This window comes from Canis lupus, chromosome 1 (assembly GCF_011100685.1).
Source record: "Canis lupus familiaris isolate Mischka breed German Shepherd chromosome 1, alternate assembly UU_Cfam_GSD_1.0, whole genome shotgun sequence".
NCBI classification, from domain to species: domain Eukaryota; kingdom Metazoa; phylum Chordata; class Mammalia; order Carnivora; family Canidae; genus Canis; species Canis lupus.
Window position 1 is genome coordinate 92,261,717 of NC_049222.1, and position 19,569 is coordinate 92,281,285.

The 19,569-nt window shown below is 40.2% G+C and overlaps 1 protein-coding gene across 3 annotated transcripts in view; it reads right to left on the reverse strand.

Moving 5' to 3' along the window:
* The window catches only part of LOC609469 (histone-arginine methyltransferase CARM1-like), a 250,915-nt gene that overhangs the window by 98,925 nt on the left and 132,421 nt on the right, over positions 1-19,569 (reverse strand). For all 3 annotated transcript variants that reach the window (XM_038527174.1, XM_038527176.1, XM_038527175.1), the window contains 2 exons: positions 3,350-3,456; positions 2,433-2,537 (listed from right to left, as the gene is read on the reverse strand). In XM_038527174.1, coding sequence (XP_038383102.1) covers positions 2,433-2,537; positions 3,350-3,456 — 212 coding nt within the window. The remainder of the gene's footprint in view (positions 1-2,432; positions 2,538-3,349; positions 3,457-19,569) is intronic.

Consider the following 19,569-nt stretch of genomic DNA (forward strand, 5'->3'; position numbering starts at 1 on the left):
ACCTTGGAAAGGCAACTCCATCAAGTTTTCTGTTTTTAAAATAAATTCCTGGGCTCACTGTCAATCTGTATATGCATGAATCTAACCTTAATTAGCAAGCATATCAGTACTTTGAGAAGTCTGCCAGGCACCAGACTGACCACAGGGTAACACACACATGCAGACCCAAACAGCACTGCCAAAGACTTTGGAAAACTGAACTGACATGAGAACCAGAGCTCTCAGAAGGTCAACTAGTGAGCATTAAACTCGTAGCCAGAACCTAACCAAGCTTGAATGAAAACTAAAAGAAATATATCAGTGTTCTCCCTAGGCATTAAATAAGACCTAGAATCTCATAATATTCAAAATGCACAGGATACAATCCAAAATTCCTTGCCATATGAAGAATCAGGAAAACTTTAATTCCCTTGGAAAGGACAATTGACTAAACAGCAATAACACAGATGTTAGAATTATCTGACAAAAACTATGATAAAAAAGCTCCAACCAGCAATCACGAACACTGCTGAGACCAATGGGTAAAATAGTCTCAGGTAAAAAACAGATGACATAAACAGGAGCCAGATGGAAATTTTGGAATTGAAAAATACAATAACCAAAAAAAGAAAAAAGAAAAATAGAATAACCAAAAACAACAACAACAAAAATACCACCTCTGCTGGGCTCAAGAGCAGAATGAAGATGACAGAGGAAAGAAAGCCAGGGGCAAATCAACTTCTAGCTGGGTGACCATTTATCACTACTTTTTCATACAGTTTTCTCTCTGTTTTAATTAACTACTGCTGCATAACAAGCCACATTAAAATTTAGGGGCTTAAACTGGAACCAATTTGTAGTTTCTCTCACTTCCATGGGAGGGTTGGGCAGCTTCTCTGCTAGTCTTGCCTAGATACATTCATGTTTCTACATTCAGCTGGAGGGGTGTCTGGACTGGCTGTCCAAGATGGCCCCATGCATAGGAGTGGCAGTTGGTGCTGGCTGTTGACTGGCATGTCAGGTCTCTTTAATGTGACCTTTCAACATCTAGGAGGCTAGACTGGGCTTCTTCATGATGTGGTACAGGGTTCCAAGAGGATGAGGTCCAGAGCCACAAAGTCCCTTAAGCTCTAGGCTCTGAAATCCATACAGTGTTAACCTCTGTCATAGTGTTTTGGGGAAAGCATACCAGAAGGAGAGCACAGAGATAAAGGCAAAACAAAACAAAACAAAACAAAAAAACACAACACTTCTCTTGATGAAAGAAAAGCTATTAAGACTTTGCAAATGGGTGTGGACACAGGGAACCATGAATCTTTAGGACCATTATTTCAATCTTCCACCACCATACCCTTCTGGGGGAATTAATGCCTCAAATAGAAGGCATGGTCTACTATTGCTATGGCAGTAGAAGAGACTGTGAGACCCAGAGAGGTTTAGAGTCTTGCCTAAGATCCCACAGCTAGTTAGGGAGAAAACATAAAACAAATCCCAGGAGTCCACTGACCAGTCCTCATGTCTCTGCGATGAGCCACATGGTATTTTGCACACTGGCTAATTTAACAGGCTGGAGAATAATGGGCGACACTTGTATAATGTGTTAGCAGTCACTCATCATTCAGATCCATTTTGTGAAGGAAATCAGTGCCGGCTCTTGTGGAGTCCATGAAAAAAGCTGAAGCAAAGAGACTCCCTAAGAACCATTCATTATGCAGCAACAGAGGTCCTGACCCATTCAGTGCTCCGAGACATAACATATTCAGTCCCTTGCCTTCCTGGTACTCAGAGCTTAATTTCCTCATTGAGGCAAAATTCACATAACATAAAATTAACCATGACTCATTTTACATTGTAAAATTCAGGGTCAATTGGCACTTTCACTATGTTATGTAACTGTTACCTATTATCAAGTTTCAAGACCTTTCTATCACCCTAAAAGGAAACCCTGTACCCATTAAGCACCACTCCCCATTTCTCTCTCCCTCTGTCCCCGGCCACCATGAGTCTGCTTCCTTTCAATGGACTTGCCTATTCTGAATGTTTCGGTTACGTGGAATCATATGCATGAGCTTTTGTGACTTCTTTCACTTGGCGCATTTTTGAGGTTCATCCATGTTGAAGCATGTACCAGCACTGTGTTATTTTTATGGATAAGATAAATCTGAAAGACACCATCAACATCCTATTGTATGGATAGACCACATTTTGTTTATCCAGTCATCAGTTGATGGGCATTTTGGGTTCTTTCTATGTTCTGGAAATCGTGAATAGTGCTGCTATAAACATTCACATACAAATAGTCGCTTGAGTACCCGCTTTCAATTCTTTGGCGTATATGATCAGGAGTGGAATTTTTGGGTCATATGGTAATTCTATCAAAGCTTAATCTTGATTCTAGTTTTTGACAAGGTTTCTTAAATGGTTTGAGATTAATAACATGCTGCCAGCATTACCTTGTCTCTAAAGTCAATGTGGTTCTGGAGGATGGCTCTGTGGTATGTGGCTGTCCTCACGAAATCTTGCATCATGTTCTGCTGCTGGGAAATGCAGCCATAAAACTGTAAGGAAAAGAGAAGGATGGGGAGAGTAAACAACCCACGAGGCATCATTTCATGACCATCTAGTCAAGGTAGGCTGAGCCTAACACACAGGCAAGCCGAAGCTCAGAAAGATGCAGTAACCTATCCATATTTGCCCTATTTGTAAGGTCTAGAACTATAAGTCAATCTCAGACTTCCAAAGGCTGCTCCATTCACAGATTCAGGCCTAGATATTGCCCAGGTAGGTGCCCAGGGTTCTCAAAGCAAAGGCTATGAGAGAACACAAAGAAGAATAATAGGCACAAGAGAGAGAAAGAGGCCAGAGACAAAAGGGACGTCTCTAATGAGTCCTGAGTCGGGAGAGAAATGCAGGACTTGGACAGAAGTCTTGAGAGAGGGCAGGTGTAGGGCAGGTGGTGACGATGGTCATTCTTATCAGGCAAGCCAGCTGAGTGATATGGTGCATACAAATCCATGATCACTGAGTCACAAATACCGTCATCCTAACTGCCACCATTTGATGGGGTTTGCTGTTATAGGCACCACACTGAATTCATATACATCCTCTCATCAAATTAAATCATTAAAAAAATTAGATGAATTTTCATCCCCAGACAACAAAAGTGAGGCCAGGAAGTACAGCAACTTGCCAACATCCTGACAACTTGAGAAGCTGTGCCACCGCTCAGGGGACCACGCCATGAGTAGTGGCAGGGCCATGCCCACGGCATCCTCCCCGACCACCAGCCTGCCCAGGTGTGTCCACAGGGGTGTCCACAGGTGTGCGGCACCTGGAACCCACTCCTGTCCGCCAGGGCAACTTTCCTGACCTGGAAGTACTGCACGGCAGATGCCTCTTCTGTCCGCTGGTTGAACACCGACAATTCCTTTTTCTCATTCCGGCATCTTTTCAAGGTATTTGAAAAGGAGCTGAGATCTGCAAGGATAAAAAGCAGATCCGTTTCTACACTGAGGGAACCACAGTACTCAGCATTGCAACCACAGAACTCAGCACTGCACTCTGTACAAAAGTCTGAGAAAATATTAGAAGATTCAAAGGGCACGTTGATCCCCGGACGCACACACGATAGGAATGGCAAGGTGGAAGCAGGAGCCACTCTGAGATGTGACAGCCTTCGACTCGTCAGGCATACTTGTGTTCATCAGTGTCACGGGAGAGAGCCAAGTGGGACACGCAGAGGCTGGGCTCAGGGAATTCTCCGGGTCCTGTGTTCATAAAGCTTACAGGCTTATTCTCAGTACATGCTCTGGGGAATGTGATTGTTGATGATAATGAAAAAATATATGTGAATATAAAAACATATATAATGAATATATATACATATGTGTGTATATATAATCTCACTCTATTGTCACAACAGGGTGTTTTTTACATTTAGTATACTCCAGGTGTAGAGAGAAAAAATAAAATAACTGAAGATATGTGGGTATAAGGAAATGCTTTCTATAATTTGAGGAAAAGAAATAAATAGATGAAGGCTCAGAAAATCCCCAAAGTATTATTACTAATAGATAACACAGCACAAAGTGGTCAAGTTTTGTGACTTCAGCCTTAGAAATGTCTCTTACGGGACACCTGGGTGGCTCAGTGGTTGAACATCTGCCTTTGACTCAGGACATGATCCCGGGGTCCTGGGATTGAGTCCCGCATCGGGCTCCCCGCGGGAAGCCTGCTTCTCCCTCTGCCTATGTCTCTGCCTCTCTCTGTGTCTCTCATGAATAAATAAATAAAATCTTGAAAAGAAAAAAAAAAAAAAAAAAGAAATGTCTCTTACATCCCGCCCAGTGGTCCTTATCGCCTGTGACCTTCTCCCTTTCCACCACTGGTGATATGACCAGGTCTCTCCTTTACAGCCCGTGCTGGATTCCTGATGCCCACACACACTCAGTTCACCACAAGCTCCAGCCCCTCACATGTGTCTGGCCTTGCATGCTACCCTGCACACCTTCTCCTTGTGCACTGCGTCCTCCACACTTCTGCCATGCTAAAGTGCTTACAAATGCCCACATCAACCTGGTCCTGGCCTGGTTTCTTGACTTGAAACCGTATCTCTTCTCTTTAAATTCACTTTTTTAAAAGGTTTTATTTATTTATTTATTCATGAGAGACACACAGAGAGAGGCAGAGACATAGGCAGAGGGGAAGCAGACTCCCTGCGGAGAGCCCAATGTGAAACTCGATCCCAGGACCCCGGGATCATGACCTCAACCACTGAGCCACTCAGGTGCCCCTAAATTCACTTTTGACATCAAACTCCTATTTATCCCCCAAGATTTAACTCAATCAGCATTTCCTCATTGCTATGTTCTGGAACACCCACAGGCATGGTGGGCTTCAACACTTGATGAGAATCACCTGGAAAGACTTTTTACACTATGGATGCTGGACCCTCATCCCACACCTGCTTAGTCAATGTTCTGATGATGAGGCCAAGGCATGTCCAGAGTTAGTTTTCATGTGTAAGCCAGGGATGAGAGCCTTTGCTCAAATCTCATGTTCTCAGCTTACCACCATATTTCATATTTTATTGAAAATATCTTTTTAAAAAAATCTATCTATAGCAAACTATTTTAGGGCACGGTTTAGGGCTTCAGTCTTCACAAATAGTACTAAGAGAGCAGCCACTCAATAAACACATCTGAAATGAATGTGGTAAAACTATTTTCAATTTGTGAGCCAGCCCTGTGAAGCTCTGGGGCTGCCCCATGTCCAGAGGGATAGTTTGAAAAGATACCTTGTCTGAGAATAAATATGTGAACATACCTAACACAGCTCCACTCAAGGGAATGCCATGTACTCTAAAGAAACTTGGAGATGGATAAAGGAATGGTGGAATAAGTCAAAATTAGATTTACAGTGTATGCTGAACAGTGTCAAATGCTCACCCCAATTATAAACCCCCATCTAGCTAGTGTCCCCATGTGGATCTCTCTTTTATAAGAATGGCTTGTTGACTAAAACTTTACCTGCATTATGAAATTTTCTGTCGACTCTTTATCTTTTGCAATTATACCCTTATAAAGGAGAGGATGTAAGCAATGATTTTTAAGTAATTGCAAAACCGACACCTAAAAAGTATAGAACATTTGCAAAATGCAACAAACTAAAAAGAAGAAAATAAAAGTATGCAATTTATGCAAGCTATTAATTATTAACATTTCATTGTATGGTGTTTTGGAGTGTTTGAGTGCACGCGCATGCGTGCAAAAATTCCTCTGCAAAATTATGTTGCACTATTTTGTAAATACATCTTTTCATTCAAGATACTCTGAATAACTTCTCACATTATTAAGTAGTCTCTCCACCTGACTGTTAATGGATGTATGCTTCAACTTTCATGGATGTGCCATGTTAGCCAATTCCCTGTGGTTAGATTCCCGAGTCTCTACCCTGGTCTACTGTACCAGAATGACAGAGCCCAGCACTTGTATTTTTAGCTGTGTCCCTGGTGATTCTGATGACAAGACATTTTTGAGAACTCCACTTAGTAGAACCTCTGTATAATATGTTTTCTAACTCTACATTACATTAAAATATGTGCTATTTCTTCACAACTTTTTCCTACACGGGCAATAAATAGATGAATTGGTATTTCTGCTCCCTTACAATATTTTTTTAATACAATCTTTTTTTTTAATTAATTAATTTATTTATTTATGATAGGCACACAGTGAGAGAGAGAGAGAGAGGCAGAGACACAGGCAGAGGGAGAAGCAGGCTCCATGCACCGGAAGCCCGACGTGGGACTTGATCCCGGGTCTCCAGGATCGCGCCCTGGGCCAAAGGCAGGCGCCAAACCGCTGCACCACCCAGGGATCCCACAATATTTTTTTAATTAAAAAAATAATATGTAAATAACTTAATCATATTAAATTTCAAAATGCAGAAGAGAAAGTCAGGAAGGATAAATGATTCCTAGATATAACCACTAATAGGATTTTGAGATAAAATCTCCCACTAATTTTTCTTTGTTATGTTTTTATCTACCACCATATTACTTATAATAATAGTATCGTACTCTACTGTTTTACAACTTGCTTTGTCATGACAAATAGTTAGGCTTTTCTGTGTCAGGTGCCCCTAAATTCACTTTTGACATCAAACTGGTGATATGAAGTTGACAGACTTTTCCTATGAAGTCTGTCAACTACACATAAAGCTGCAAAGCTCAATAATTACAATGTCTTTTTGCTCTTCTCTTATTTGTTCTCAGAGGCAACATCAGAGACTTAGTAGATCTTAATTTCAACAAGGTTTTTAACTATGTTCTTTCAAATCTTGAACCTACTTATTTGCTTATCAAGTTCTACTGGGTGTCAAAAGTACCAACCCTATTAAACTATAATCTATATTTGTATTTTATTTCTTTTAAAAGATACCAGATAATATTTTCAGACTCTAAAATATTTTAAAACTTTGTTAGATAAAAACTTGCAACAAACAAGTTAAACAAGTATAAAGGGAACACACCTCAATATTACAAAGGTCATATATGACAATCCTGCAGCTGACATCATACTCAATAGTACAACATTGAAAGCTTTTCTCTAAGACCGGAAACAAGACAAGGATGCCCATTCTCACCACTCCTATTCAACATAGTATTTGAAATCCTACTCATAGCAAATCGCAGTAAAAAGAAATAAATGGCATCCAAATTGGAAAGGAAGAAGCAAAACTGTCTCTGTTTGCAGACAACATGATATTATATATAGAAAACCCTAAAGGACCCCACCAAAAATTGTTATAACCAATGAATTCAATAGAGTTGCAAGATACAGTATCAATACACAAAAATCAGTTGTGTTCCTAAACTCCAACAATGAACTACGAGAAAGAGAAATTAAGAAAGCAAAATCCTATTTAATATTGCATCAAAAAGAATGACGTATTTGGAAATAAATTGAATCAAGGAGGGGACACCAATTATCTGTACTCGAAACTATAAGACATTGATGAAAAACATTGAAGATGATACAAATAAGTGTAAATATATCTTGTGTTCATGGTTTGGAAGAATTAATATTGTTAAAATGTCCATACACCCAAAGCAATCTACAGATTTAATGTCATCCATATCACAGAAAAAGAAAAATAATCCTGAAATTTGTATGGAACCACAAAATTCCTAATAGCCAAAGCAATCTTGAGAAAAAAGAACAAAGCGGAGGCATTACACTTTCTGATTTCAAACTATATTGCAAAGTTGCAGTAAGTAAAACAGTATGGTGTTGTCATAAAAACAGACACACAGATTAATGGAACAGGATAGAGAGCCTCTTGCCTACATACATAATCAATGTACAACAAAGATGTCAAGAATATCTTATGGGGAAAGGATAGTGTCTTTAATAGATGATGCTGGGAAAACTGGAGAAGAATGTACCCAAACCTCTATCTTACACCATATACAACATCAACTCAAAAGGGATTAAAGAATTGAACATAAGATCTGAAACCATAAAACTTCTAGAAGAAAATGGGAATAAACACCTCAACATTGATCTTGACAATGATTTTTTTTTAATTCGACACTAAGAACAAAGGTAACAACAGGAAAAATAAATAAATGGGACTACATCAAACTAAAAAGCTTCTGCACTGTGAAGGAAACCATCAAGAAAATGAAAAGGCAGCTACTGAATGGGAGAAAATAAATGCAAATCATATATCTGATAAGGAGTAAATACCCAAAGTATATAAAGAACTCATACAACTCAATAGCAGGAAAAAAAAAAAAAAGCCACCTCCACTCAATCTGGTTAAAAAATAGGTGAAGGGACTGAGTAGACATTTTGCCAAAAACATACAGATGACCAACAGATACATGCTTCATATCACTCATCATCAAGTAAATGCAAATCAAAAACACAAGACATCACCTTATACCTGTTACAGTGGTTATCATCAAAAAGACAAAAGATAACAAGTGTCAGTGAGGATGTGGAGAAAAGGGGACCCTTATGCACTGTTAGAAGGAATGTAAATTGGTGCAGCCACTGTGGAAAACAGGATGGATGCTCCTCAAAAAATTAAAATAGAACTACTATATGATCCAGCAATCCCATTGCTGGGTATATACCCAAAGGAAGTGAAATCATCATCTCCAAGAGGATGCCTTCACTCCCATGTTCACTGCAACATTATTCACAATAGCTAAGATATGGAAATAGCCAAAGTGTCTGTCAACAGATGAATGGATAAAGATACATATCTTGTTATATATATTATATCATATGCATCTACTTCCTGCAATGAAATATTAATTCAGCCATGAGACAGAGGAAATTCTGCCATTGGGGACAACATGGGTAGAACTTGATGGCATTAAATTAAATGAAATAAGACAGATGAAGACAAATACAGTATGTTATCACTTACATGTGGAATCTTCTTTTAAAAAGTCAAATTCATAGAAAGAAAGAGTAGAAAAGTGGTTCCTTAGAGTTTTCTGGCTGGAGGGGGGGGGCAGAAAAGAATAGGGAGAGGTCGGTAAAGGGATATAAATGTTCAGCTATAGGAGGCATAAGGTCTGAGGATCTAATGTATTACATGGTGACTATAGTTGCTTAACAACATACTGCATAACTGAAATTTGCTGAGAGAACTGAAATGGCCTCACCAAAAAAATAAAATAAGATAATAAAATAAAATAAAATAAAATAAAATAAAATAAAATAACATAAATAAAATAAAATAAAATAAAATTTCTTGGGCATACTAAAACACCCAAGAAGATATTAGATAATATTGACTCAGCTCTAGGCTGAGGGAACTGGCACCTCTCCAATTCCCTCTGCGCTCTCAGAGACTGCCAGCAGTGGTCTGTGTCACCCATCTGTGAGTTCTTTGAGTCCTGGGCATCTAAGCTGTTTGGGCTTTCAAAGCCTACAGTAAATTCATTTGTTCAACAGTCTTTTGAATATTCCCAACAGTTGCAAATCTTCATACCTTGGGGGACAGTTGAGCTTTTAATATACCCCAAAATAATAGGTGCCTAATTTAGTAAACAAGATGTGTGATGCATTGAAAAGTATCACTTTTGGTTAACAAACAAGATTATGACTATCAGGTAATGTGAATAGTCTTGTGTCACTCAACTGTCTCCAAAAGAAAATGTAAAAGAGAAGCTCCAGCAAAGTTTTAGGTTACATCAGTATCCATACAATACATTAACAGTCTTCTAAAGTAAACAGTAATCGGATAAATTACCTCTATTATGTTTCTGTTAAAAATATTATAATATTATTTTAGACGCTATACTCACAACTTTATCAGAATTTCCTGTTTGACAAGTTTAAGATGTATTTATGGGATTTAGAAAATAGGGAGCATCTTCCAAAGTCCAGGAATCAGCATCAGTTAAGTCCTGCCTATGGTGATTTCTGTCACAATGGCTCCCAGGAGAATGTTCTCTTTACAGCCTCCCTTGCCTTTATTTTAATGGTTAAAATAAATGTGTGCAAATAAAGGAAATGTTTGTGTTTCCATATGATGTATAAAGATTTTTTTAAAAAAATAACTTTAAAAAGGAAAAGAAACTTAATTGTTGATTCTTCTCTCCCCTCAGTCTCCCGGAAAAAGGACTCTGGAAGACACTGTCTTAATCCATTTGGGCTGCTCTAGCAAAGTACCATAGACTGGGTGATTATAAACAACAGAAATCCATTCCTCACAGGTCTGGAGGCTGGAAGTCCAAGATCAGCGTGTCAGCACAGTCAGGTTCTGGTGAGATCCTTTTCTGAGTTGCGGACTACTCTCTTCTGGCTATGTCCTCACATGGCAGAAGGGCCAAGGGACCTCTCTGAGGTCACTTTTATAATCACAATCCTAAGGCCCTGCCTTCAAATACCACCACCTTGAAGATTAGGTTTCAAATACTAGCTTTGGGGGAGACACAAACATCCCATCTACAGTGATGCTCACTGCTGAATCCAAACTGAGATGCAACATGAGTAACCTACCTTCTCTTCCTTGGTTCTCCAAACTAGGGGGAGGGACTTTTGATAAGAGGAGTGAAGGGAGTCTTTAAATCCAGCAGGTAATTCTATGTTTTGGAGAACATTTGGGCAAAAGGTATTTATTATTATTATTATTATTATTATTATTATTATTATTATTATATGAAAGAACTTTTTGATCTGCAGGCACCATTTGTTTGAAAGATGCCATTCTTCGCTCCTGAAGGAAGAAAAGAAAGGCTTGCTGTTTAGAACATAATCAAAGTCTAGGGCCGCCTGGGTGGCTCACTGGTTGAGCGGCTGCCTTTGGCTCAGGGCGTGATCCCAGGATCAAGTCCTGCATTGGGCTCCCTGTAGGGAGCCTGCTTCTCCCTCTGTCTATGTCTCTGCCTCTCTCTCTCTCTCTCTCTCTCTCTGTGTCTCATGAATAAATAAATACAATCTTTTAAAAAAAATAATCAAAGTCTAAATGGACATTACGTTTGCATATTGGCTCCTTCAGCAACTCAGGGTAGAAAGGGTGGGGGGTAAGGGGTCAGAACCACTGCTGTGGAATAGAGGTCCCAGTTGGGTATATCCCAGAAGTCTGAAGCTGAGGGCAGAGTTTTTAAGGATGGGGATATGCCCTCAATGATGACACAATAATACAAGCCTAGTCCCTCTGACACAGCAGGGCCTAGGGGTAAAATAGTAACGCCTCTCAAAGGACACACTTCACACTGGGAAGATGGTGGCTTGGTAGAATTGATATTGCAGCCATGCTGGCTTCAACTGCCATGTTTTGTCATTTTTTCACCACAGAGATGTAAATTTCTCTATTGTATAGATATTAACCATGCTACTGTCAGGATTCTAATTATTTCACTTTGATTCTCAATCTTGATTTCAGTTTCTTCTTAACAAGCTATCACTCTTCCATTTTAGCATGCAGTTATACTCTGTGGATCCAGAGACTCCAGAGACACACCATTTCCTTTTTGGTGCTGCTTCGAAAAGGACCAGATTGACTGGATCTGTTTTTGTTTGCTTGCTTCTCTTAAATAGCTGCTATTTACAAGTGATACTGTCTGTAGCACTTTCCATACAGTTTATTTACCAAGATACTAGCATCTTTTTTTGCAGGAAAGGGTGATACCTGCCTGGCTGCATCAGCTGTTCTGGCCACATGTCCCAAAATTATACCAGAAAACACACTACTGACAATATGATAATCATGGTGTAGATATTTTTTTAAAAATAAAAAACAAAACAATAATCATATGTCGAACTCTAAACATGGTTGCAGAACTGCTTTTGGCTATCTTGACAAATTTACATACAGCCTATTTTAATTTCCTTCAGCCCATGAGCTCAAGTTTGCCAAATTGAGCTCATTTCACTGGGCACATAAGGAAGCGATCTATTTTCCTGAAGTCAGAATACAAAAAAGACAGCAATGCTGACCACTCGCCCCCATTCAATTCTCCTTCCCCTATCCTCATGGTCTGGGTGCTTTCCCCTTCAGGATGGAAATGGCTTAGAATAATTTAGGATACATTTCATTGATTCGTCCTATCTGGTCAGAGCTGCAGAAGCAGAACTGTATCATCAGGGCATCATCTGAGCAGCACCCATATGCTGCCAACAGCTGCAATGCAGATCTTCTCTCTGAATACATCCCAAACAGGTATACCTGCAGGGGACTCTGCTGCTGAGTAAAGTTCAACATAAGGATAGCTCTTTTTAGGTCTCATACAAGCAGGGTTTCTTAGGAAAGTAGCAAAAGGACTTAGATAGAAAGTAGATTCATTGAGCAATCAACAGAGCATCACTGTGAGACACTGGATATTTCCATTGCATAACATGAAAAAGCTAGAAAAATGGACAGCTTCACCAAACTTCAAGCTAGTTTCTCCCTTCTAGTGTTTCTGTTTCAAAAAAAAAAAAAAAAACCAAAAAACTTGTCAGCATTCAGTGAAAGCAATTGCCAAATCAACCTCTCTTAAAACAAAGGTACTTATGCACTCTGAGAAACTGAATGTATTATTGCTTTGCTCTTCTTTCAAAGCTTTGCAATTTGCAACCAAAGCTATAATTCACAATCCAGATAACACTTACCTACCAAATGTTAGTACAAAGCACATTGGGGAGGGCAATTGGGGAGTATTTTGTATACTTGTCACATTTCTACATGTTAAGAGTCTTATGCAAAAACACATTTTGTCAAATTTCAAAGTAATCTTCCTGCATAGATTAAAAACCAATTAAACGCTTGAGATGATCAGCATTGACCTAAACATTATTAAAAAAAAGTGAAGAAGATAGGTTGTGAAGGTACGTTTGTTCATTTGTTTTAATATTGAACCAAGTCCCTCATTCCTGTGGGATCCTAGCCCTCTTGCCCTGACACTCTACCCACAACAGGGAAAGCCCACGATCTAAGAACCGTGTAGTCTCCAGTAAGCAGAAGGAACAGGGGTTGGCGTTGGACGGAGGGATAATTGACTGAGCCCGAGCAAGAAAAAGATTCTAAGGCAAGGACATCAGTGAAAACTCTTTTGTTGGCAAGTGGTGGAAATCCAACTAAGTTTAACTGAAATAGAAACGTTATGGCTCACAAAACTGAAAAAATCAAGGATTAAAATTCCATTTTTAAGAATGGCTGTGTCCAGGAGCTCAAATGATATTTTTAAGACACATTCTCTCTCTCTACCTCTACCTCTATTTCTTAACTCTGTCTCTGTCTCTCTTTCTACTTCTGTCTTTTTCTCTTTCTTACTGCGTATTTTCTCTGTTTCGGCTTCATGCTCAGGGGGATGGCATGACCCCTTGCAGAACAAGATGACCACCTGCATCTCCACATCTACATTGTTACCAGCTCAGCAAGTCCTGTCTTTCCAAATTGTTCCAACAAAAGCCCCAGACTGAGTTCCACTGAGTCTTGTTAAATCAAAGACCCATTTCTGAATCAAGTGTTCTGGCCGGAGGTCCGTGTCAACTGACCAGACTAGAGCCAGCCGCATCTAAACCCAAAGGAAAACTGGGCTTCTGTTAGCAGAAGCAAGGAGAGTAAAGACAGGCTAAACTTTTCACTGCTAAGACAGAAGTAGAAACATTACAGGCTAAGGGGAAACAGGGCAAGGAGAAGTGAGAAAATCTGTGTGCTTCGGGGGGCAGACTGGAAAGAGGTGAGCCATGGAGAACAGACACTCAGCTGCTTGGCTTCTGAAATCTTTGAGCTTGGGCTAGCCTCAACCTGGACTGTTTTCCCAGCCCAGAGTGCTGCTGTGAAAGACCTACTACAGAGAAACCGAGCCAACACTTCGGGTCCTATAACACGTTGTGTCCCCAACACTGCCACAGTCACCAGCTTCATCTTCCTGTCCACCTTCTCTAAGACTATCCAGCCCTGCTAACAGCTCCTGATGTTCTGTTCAGGCCCCTGGATCCCATATCCCACGTTAGCTAAGAATGAGCTGCTGAACAAAGGGTCACACAGCCTGAAACAAGAGACGTGGGGACACCGGAATAAAGTGGCTGGGCCCTGAAGCTCCAAAGGGAGGGGGCAATCCTGTATCCTCATTTTCCTGTCCCAGTGAAATTGTCAAATCCATTTCCTTTCAAAAGGATTCTAGTAATTGATGGTTACCAGACAGGAGGAGGACTGGGGGATGGGTGAAATGGGTGATGGAGATTAGAGTACACTTACCATACCAGATTGAAATAAATAAATAGGATTTTAAAATGAAATGAACTGGGGGAAAAAAAGGAGTCCTGATCTGGATAATAAATTATTGAGTCATTGCAGTCAGAAGATGCTGTAGTTTCAAGGAAGGTGGTTGTGCGGGGTCAAGTGCAAGAGGAAGAGGCAGCTAACAGAGATAATGACATAAAAAAAGGCAGATGGGGGAGTCCATGCAGGGGATACCTAAGTCCCCACTACATCCAGGACACTCTGCTTCTCGGCCTTAAAGGCCGCAATACCATTCCTTAACAGTAACTTCCCTTTTTAAACTGCTTTTTAGGTAGCCTTGATTAGAACAGGAATTCCCCCTACATTCCAACAATTTTTTTCCCCCTCTGGTTTCAATGCCAGTTGACCCAGGTTTACTAAGAGTTTTCTTGCTTTTGGTTTGGTTTAGCTTTTGGTTTTACTAACAATTTTACATATTTCCACATTGTAGTCATTTCAAGTGTTTTGTTTTTTTAAACTGCACTATATTTTTCTCTTTGAATTCCACAAAACCACCTAGTCATGCAAAGGTCACCAGACATGTAGACAGACAAATGGTTCACTGAGGCCAGAATGCACCCTCTGGAGCATTTACGATATATTCACAGAGGGGCTGATTTTCTTATGTGGCAGCAAGAGCCATTATTCAATTAGGTCTTATGGCTGGTGTGTGCCTCCCAGCAAGCAAAGCAATGCAGGTGGACACCAAACAGGTGACATAAAGGCACTTTTCCAATTGTATTAGACTTATATAGTTTTTAGAATGACATTTAACAACTTAAATCAACATTTTTTATGATTGCTTACGCCATATTCCCTACATTCCTGAAACAACTAACTCCGGATAAGCATTAATATAACCCAATATAACATTTTAAAAATGGCAACAGCAGCCCATACTTTGAGAACATCATGTTTGGGGTATTTCATTCAGTCAAGTGAATATTTAGTGTAATAGGAAGACCAGAAAAAAAAATCTCTCTGGCCTTCTCTTTATGTATTATCTGTAAATGAACGAGACAGAAACGCCCTCACCTCGGTTGAGAACATCTGCTCCTATTACAAGGCAAAGAAAAGAAGGTACTTTGTACCTGGCAGACTTGAGACTTTGAGTCACATAAAAAGACCAGTTCAGATGTCAAGGAGCATCTTTTGGTTTTACAATACAACTTTTGAGATCTATCTCTCTTCCCATCCAGACATGGATTTAACAATAATACAACACAGTTGTGCTATCTTTCAAAAAATTAATTTTCTCTTCATTTTTTGGGGGAGAGCAAAATGCAACAACTATCATTTTCTCAATGACATGAGTCTGTAAGTGGCTGAAAGCATGGATATGCACGTGCCTTCTTAGCTCAATCTCTGTGCTGTTTGGTTTTCTCTTTCACATTTATATAGCTGGTCCACCGGGTGCAAAATGACTGAGCATAGGCTAAATCCAGCCCTCAGGCATTTTTAAATTTGGCTATCATGTGTCTTAAAAATCAGAAAAATTTCACAGGAAATGTGAGTTTCTGGCTAAAACTGTGCAGCAGGATATCCCTGGGTCTGAATTTCTCTGTGGCAACAATCAGCACAAGGGAAGTAGCTGCTGCCACCTTTTGAAGGCACTAGGGATCTCCAGCTCATCACAGCTCCCACCATCCTCTTATTCGCAGCCAGCCCATCTCTTATACTTCCACCACCTGCCTGGGCCCTGTTGGCATTTGAGTCTGCGCTCCCATATTCCCCAGGATTGGCTATAAAACTAGGTGGACAATGCCACAACTTAAAATATCAACTATTCCCCTTATATTTCTAAGCACCATGAAACCATAAAAGCTATAGAAAATGACAGTCAAACACACTTTATCATACTCTATTTTCAACTAATTGTTAGTTTCATTTCGAGCTTATAGTTCAAGTTGTTGACCTTCTTAGCAATCACTCCATTTGGCTATTCTGTGTAGATACTCATGAGAGTAGATTCAAACTCTAAGTCTAGAGCTCTTTGATAAGCTTTAGTCATAGGTCACGATCACCCCCAAACAACCCGCTTTCACAGAAATATGGTGTTGCTGACTGCCCTCAGTGTGATTTCATATGTGAAGGTGAGTTTTTATCAGATCATCCTCCTCCCCTAGCCTTTCCCTATAGTTAGAGATGATCTAAGGGATTCAGAAATGTGACATTGACAGTTGAAGAGCTATTCCACTCAGGAAGGATGCCCACAGCATGCACTGCATTCATCCTCCCCTAACAACTGGCCCAACCATCCACTTCCGTGATAAGCAACCAGTGGGTTTAGCAATAGTTGTATGAATGCTCCCTGGTTGACATTCATCTGTACTTCCCTCATGTGGAATGGTATATAATGTGGACCCAAAGTCAGGAGGATTAAATCCAGGGATTTTGATTATCAATCAATATCTTCATGGCTACAACTAGCAGGTTGTTGTTTTAGTGTTTTGTGTGTGTGGCATACCTGAAGCTTTAACTGCACACCAGCTCTAGAATGAATGTTGAGTTTAGAACCCTTGATACTCTGGTATAAAGGATGTTCCATATATGATTAGGGAACCACTTGAAAAATTTTCTTCAGATCTAAATATCAAAAGAAGCTTTGCTTGACATAGTCTGTCCACCTGCCACTGCTCTGCCCCTTGAGGACATCAGGAATCTTATATATTGATAATGTTTCCTCTTTTGCTTGGGTACCAGGATGCTCAGCCAAAATCATGGGTCGGCAGTAATATCTGTGGGTCCTATTATAAGCAGATTGGTGTTTTAATTTCCTCTTGGCCTATCTTCTGTGCTTTCTATATCTTCCCTGATCTTGAAATTTTTGCATTTTTATTTTATTACATAAACGTGTGTGGAAACACAATCTTGCAGTGGAAGAAATTGGGAGATGGATGCATGGATGGATGATGGACAGGAAGACTAATCTATCAATTCCATCATTACCATATGAAGATTTAACAGACTGGTGAAACCAATCTGCATCTTTCTGCCTCACTTTCCACACAATAACCCCACCCCCCCGAACAGCAAATACAAGGACTTTGGAAGCAACAGTGTTGGTCCCATATGCTGAAAGCAGATGGGAGCTGCACTGTCTTCACAGTAGCATCTGCCCAGGAACCAAAGTGAAGAGGAGGAGGCTGGGGGAAAGAGCAGGAGGGGAGAGAAACACAAAAGAGCAATCAGGAGTAGAGAAGAGAGATACTTCCTGCTACCAGTCTCAGCCATGGGTAAAAAGCAAGCACATATTTATGAACTGCTCCATTTGATATTTTCACATTTATGGTGTTATTTAATTCAATCCCCTCTGCCAAGAGGTATTATGATCTCCACTGTACAGATGAAGGAGAGATACAGACACAGTTTTCTCAGAGTCAAATTAGCGAGGCCAATGTTTATTCCAATACCAGCATCTGCATTATACAAAGCAGGAAATTCTAAAACACAGGACATCCTTGAGGGGCTTGTTCTACATTGGGAGAGATAAGGAACAAGGATAGAATTAAGACTTACTATAGTGAGGTAACATAAATAACAAGGAAATGACTTTAGCTGCAGTCAGAGAGACTGGCTAGACAGGGAAATGTTTTTTATTTCAAGCATCACAAAACCATGACAGCTATGGGTTCTGTGTGTAAATGCAGAATTTCCTTCTTTGGGGATGTTTTATTGAAGACTAGTTATTCATTGTTCTAGGCTGACAAAATTATGCCAAAAATTTATTTAAAATACTCTAGCTTATCTCTTATTGTCCCTATAAACCAGGTGCCAATGATATAATGTGTGATTTATCACAGTAAAGCAACAAGAATACCAAGTTTGGAGTGATTTCAACATCATAGCTGAGTAATACATCCCTTACTCCTACCCCCCACACCCCAACCCCCAGCAACAATTTGGTATTTGTGGGATTCAGTGCTGTACACCAAAAGACCAAAGAGAAGTCTCATCCTGCCATGTATCAGGTGCTCGGTACACAGATCTTGATTCCAGCTGTGGACCCCACAGGGACCTATAAACTAACTCCGGCCCTTCTTAGCCATGGTTTGACAGCCCCCAGAAAATATTATCTCTGATAATCACCCATGGATGAGTGCGCTTTTATGGAAATCCAGGTTTTCAATGGGTAAGTGCCAGCACATGTTAGAGAAAAAAAAATGAATTTAAACACATTAGAGAGGGTAAGAGGAAAAGTCTGACTTTATCCACATCACCCCTCTTCCAAGGAAACACAGCTTAGGGCTGAGAGAGATTTTTCTTGCCCATGATTTCTACCATGGGGAAAAGTAAGAGTGTGCAAGTTCCCAGCTTCCCCAGCTGTGTGGAATGCGGCCAAAGATGCTCATTTCTTTTCCACCCCATCAGAGTACTGAATCATAAGAAGCACAACTGGGGATGGGAAGAGACTGAGAAAGAAGTAGATAGAACACACAGAGGGCGTTAAAGAGACAAGAATCCTACTAACTAGTTTCAGACTCCATCAAGAAGCTCACTAATAAGCTGCTGGAGACATCTTTCCCACAGATTTGCCCAGCTTGCCCACAGGCATTCCCCACTCACACACACCTTCCCTCTATGTCCCCCTTTCTGTATGAGCTCCTGATGGGGGCAGTGAGAGCAAACTTTGGCTAGTGAACATGTATAGAAAACCACCCCAAAATTATGGGCCAGGGAGAGACCGCCAACTTAAGCTTGAGCATCGTCTTTGGGGAAACAAAAGGAAACTGTCAGCACTTGGTCTGGAGCATTGCAAGATTGAGAGAAGGCTTTAAAGCTTAAAAACTCTGCCACATGAGGGAGTAAGAAATATGAAGCAGGTATATCTGTAGGTCTGAGACAGCCTCAGATTCCTTGGCAGGGCTGATGGAAGGGATTTGTCTTCTAGTTAGTAAAGACTGGAGTAGATGATACTACTTCATATGTGAAGACAGCTATGCAAACTTTAAGGAATGTGAAAAAATCAAGACAATGTGATATCACAAAAGGATCACAATAATCTTCTAATAACCAATTATAAAGACTGTGATTTACCCAGTAAATAATTCAGAATAGCTCTTTTAAGGACACTTAATGAGCTCTAAGAAAAAACATAGACAATCCAATGAAATTAGGAAAATAATACACGAACAAAATGAGAAGTTTAACAGAGATAGAAATCATAAAAAAGAATCAAATAGAAATTCTGGAGCTGGGGGCATCTGGGTGGCTCAGTTGGTTAAGCATCTGCCTTCAGGTCATGATCCCAGGGTCCTGGGATTGAGCCCTGCATCGGGCTCCCTGCTCAGCAGGGAGCTTGCTTCTCCCTCTCCTCCACACTCATGCTCTCTGTTGCTATCTATCTCTCTTTTC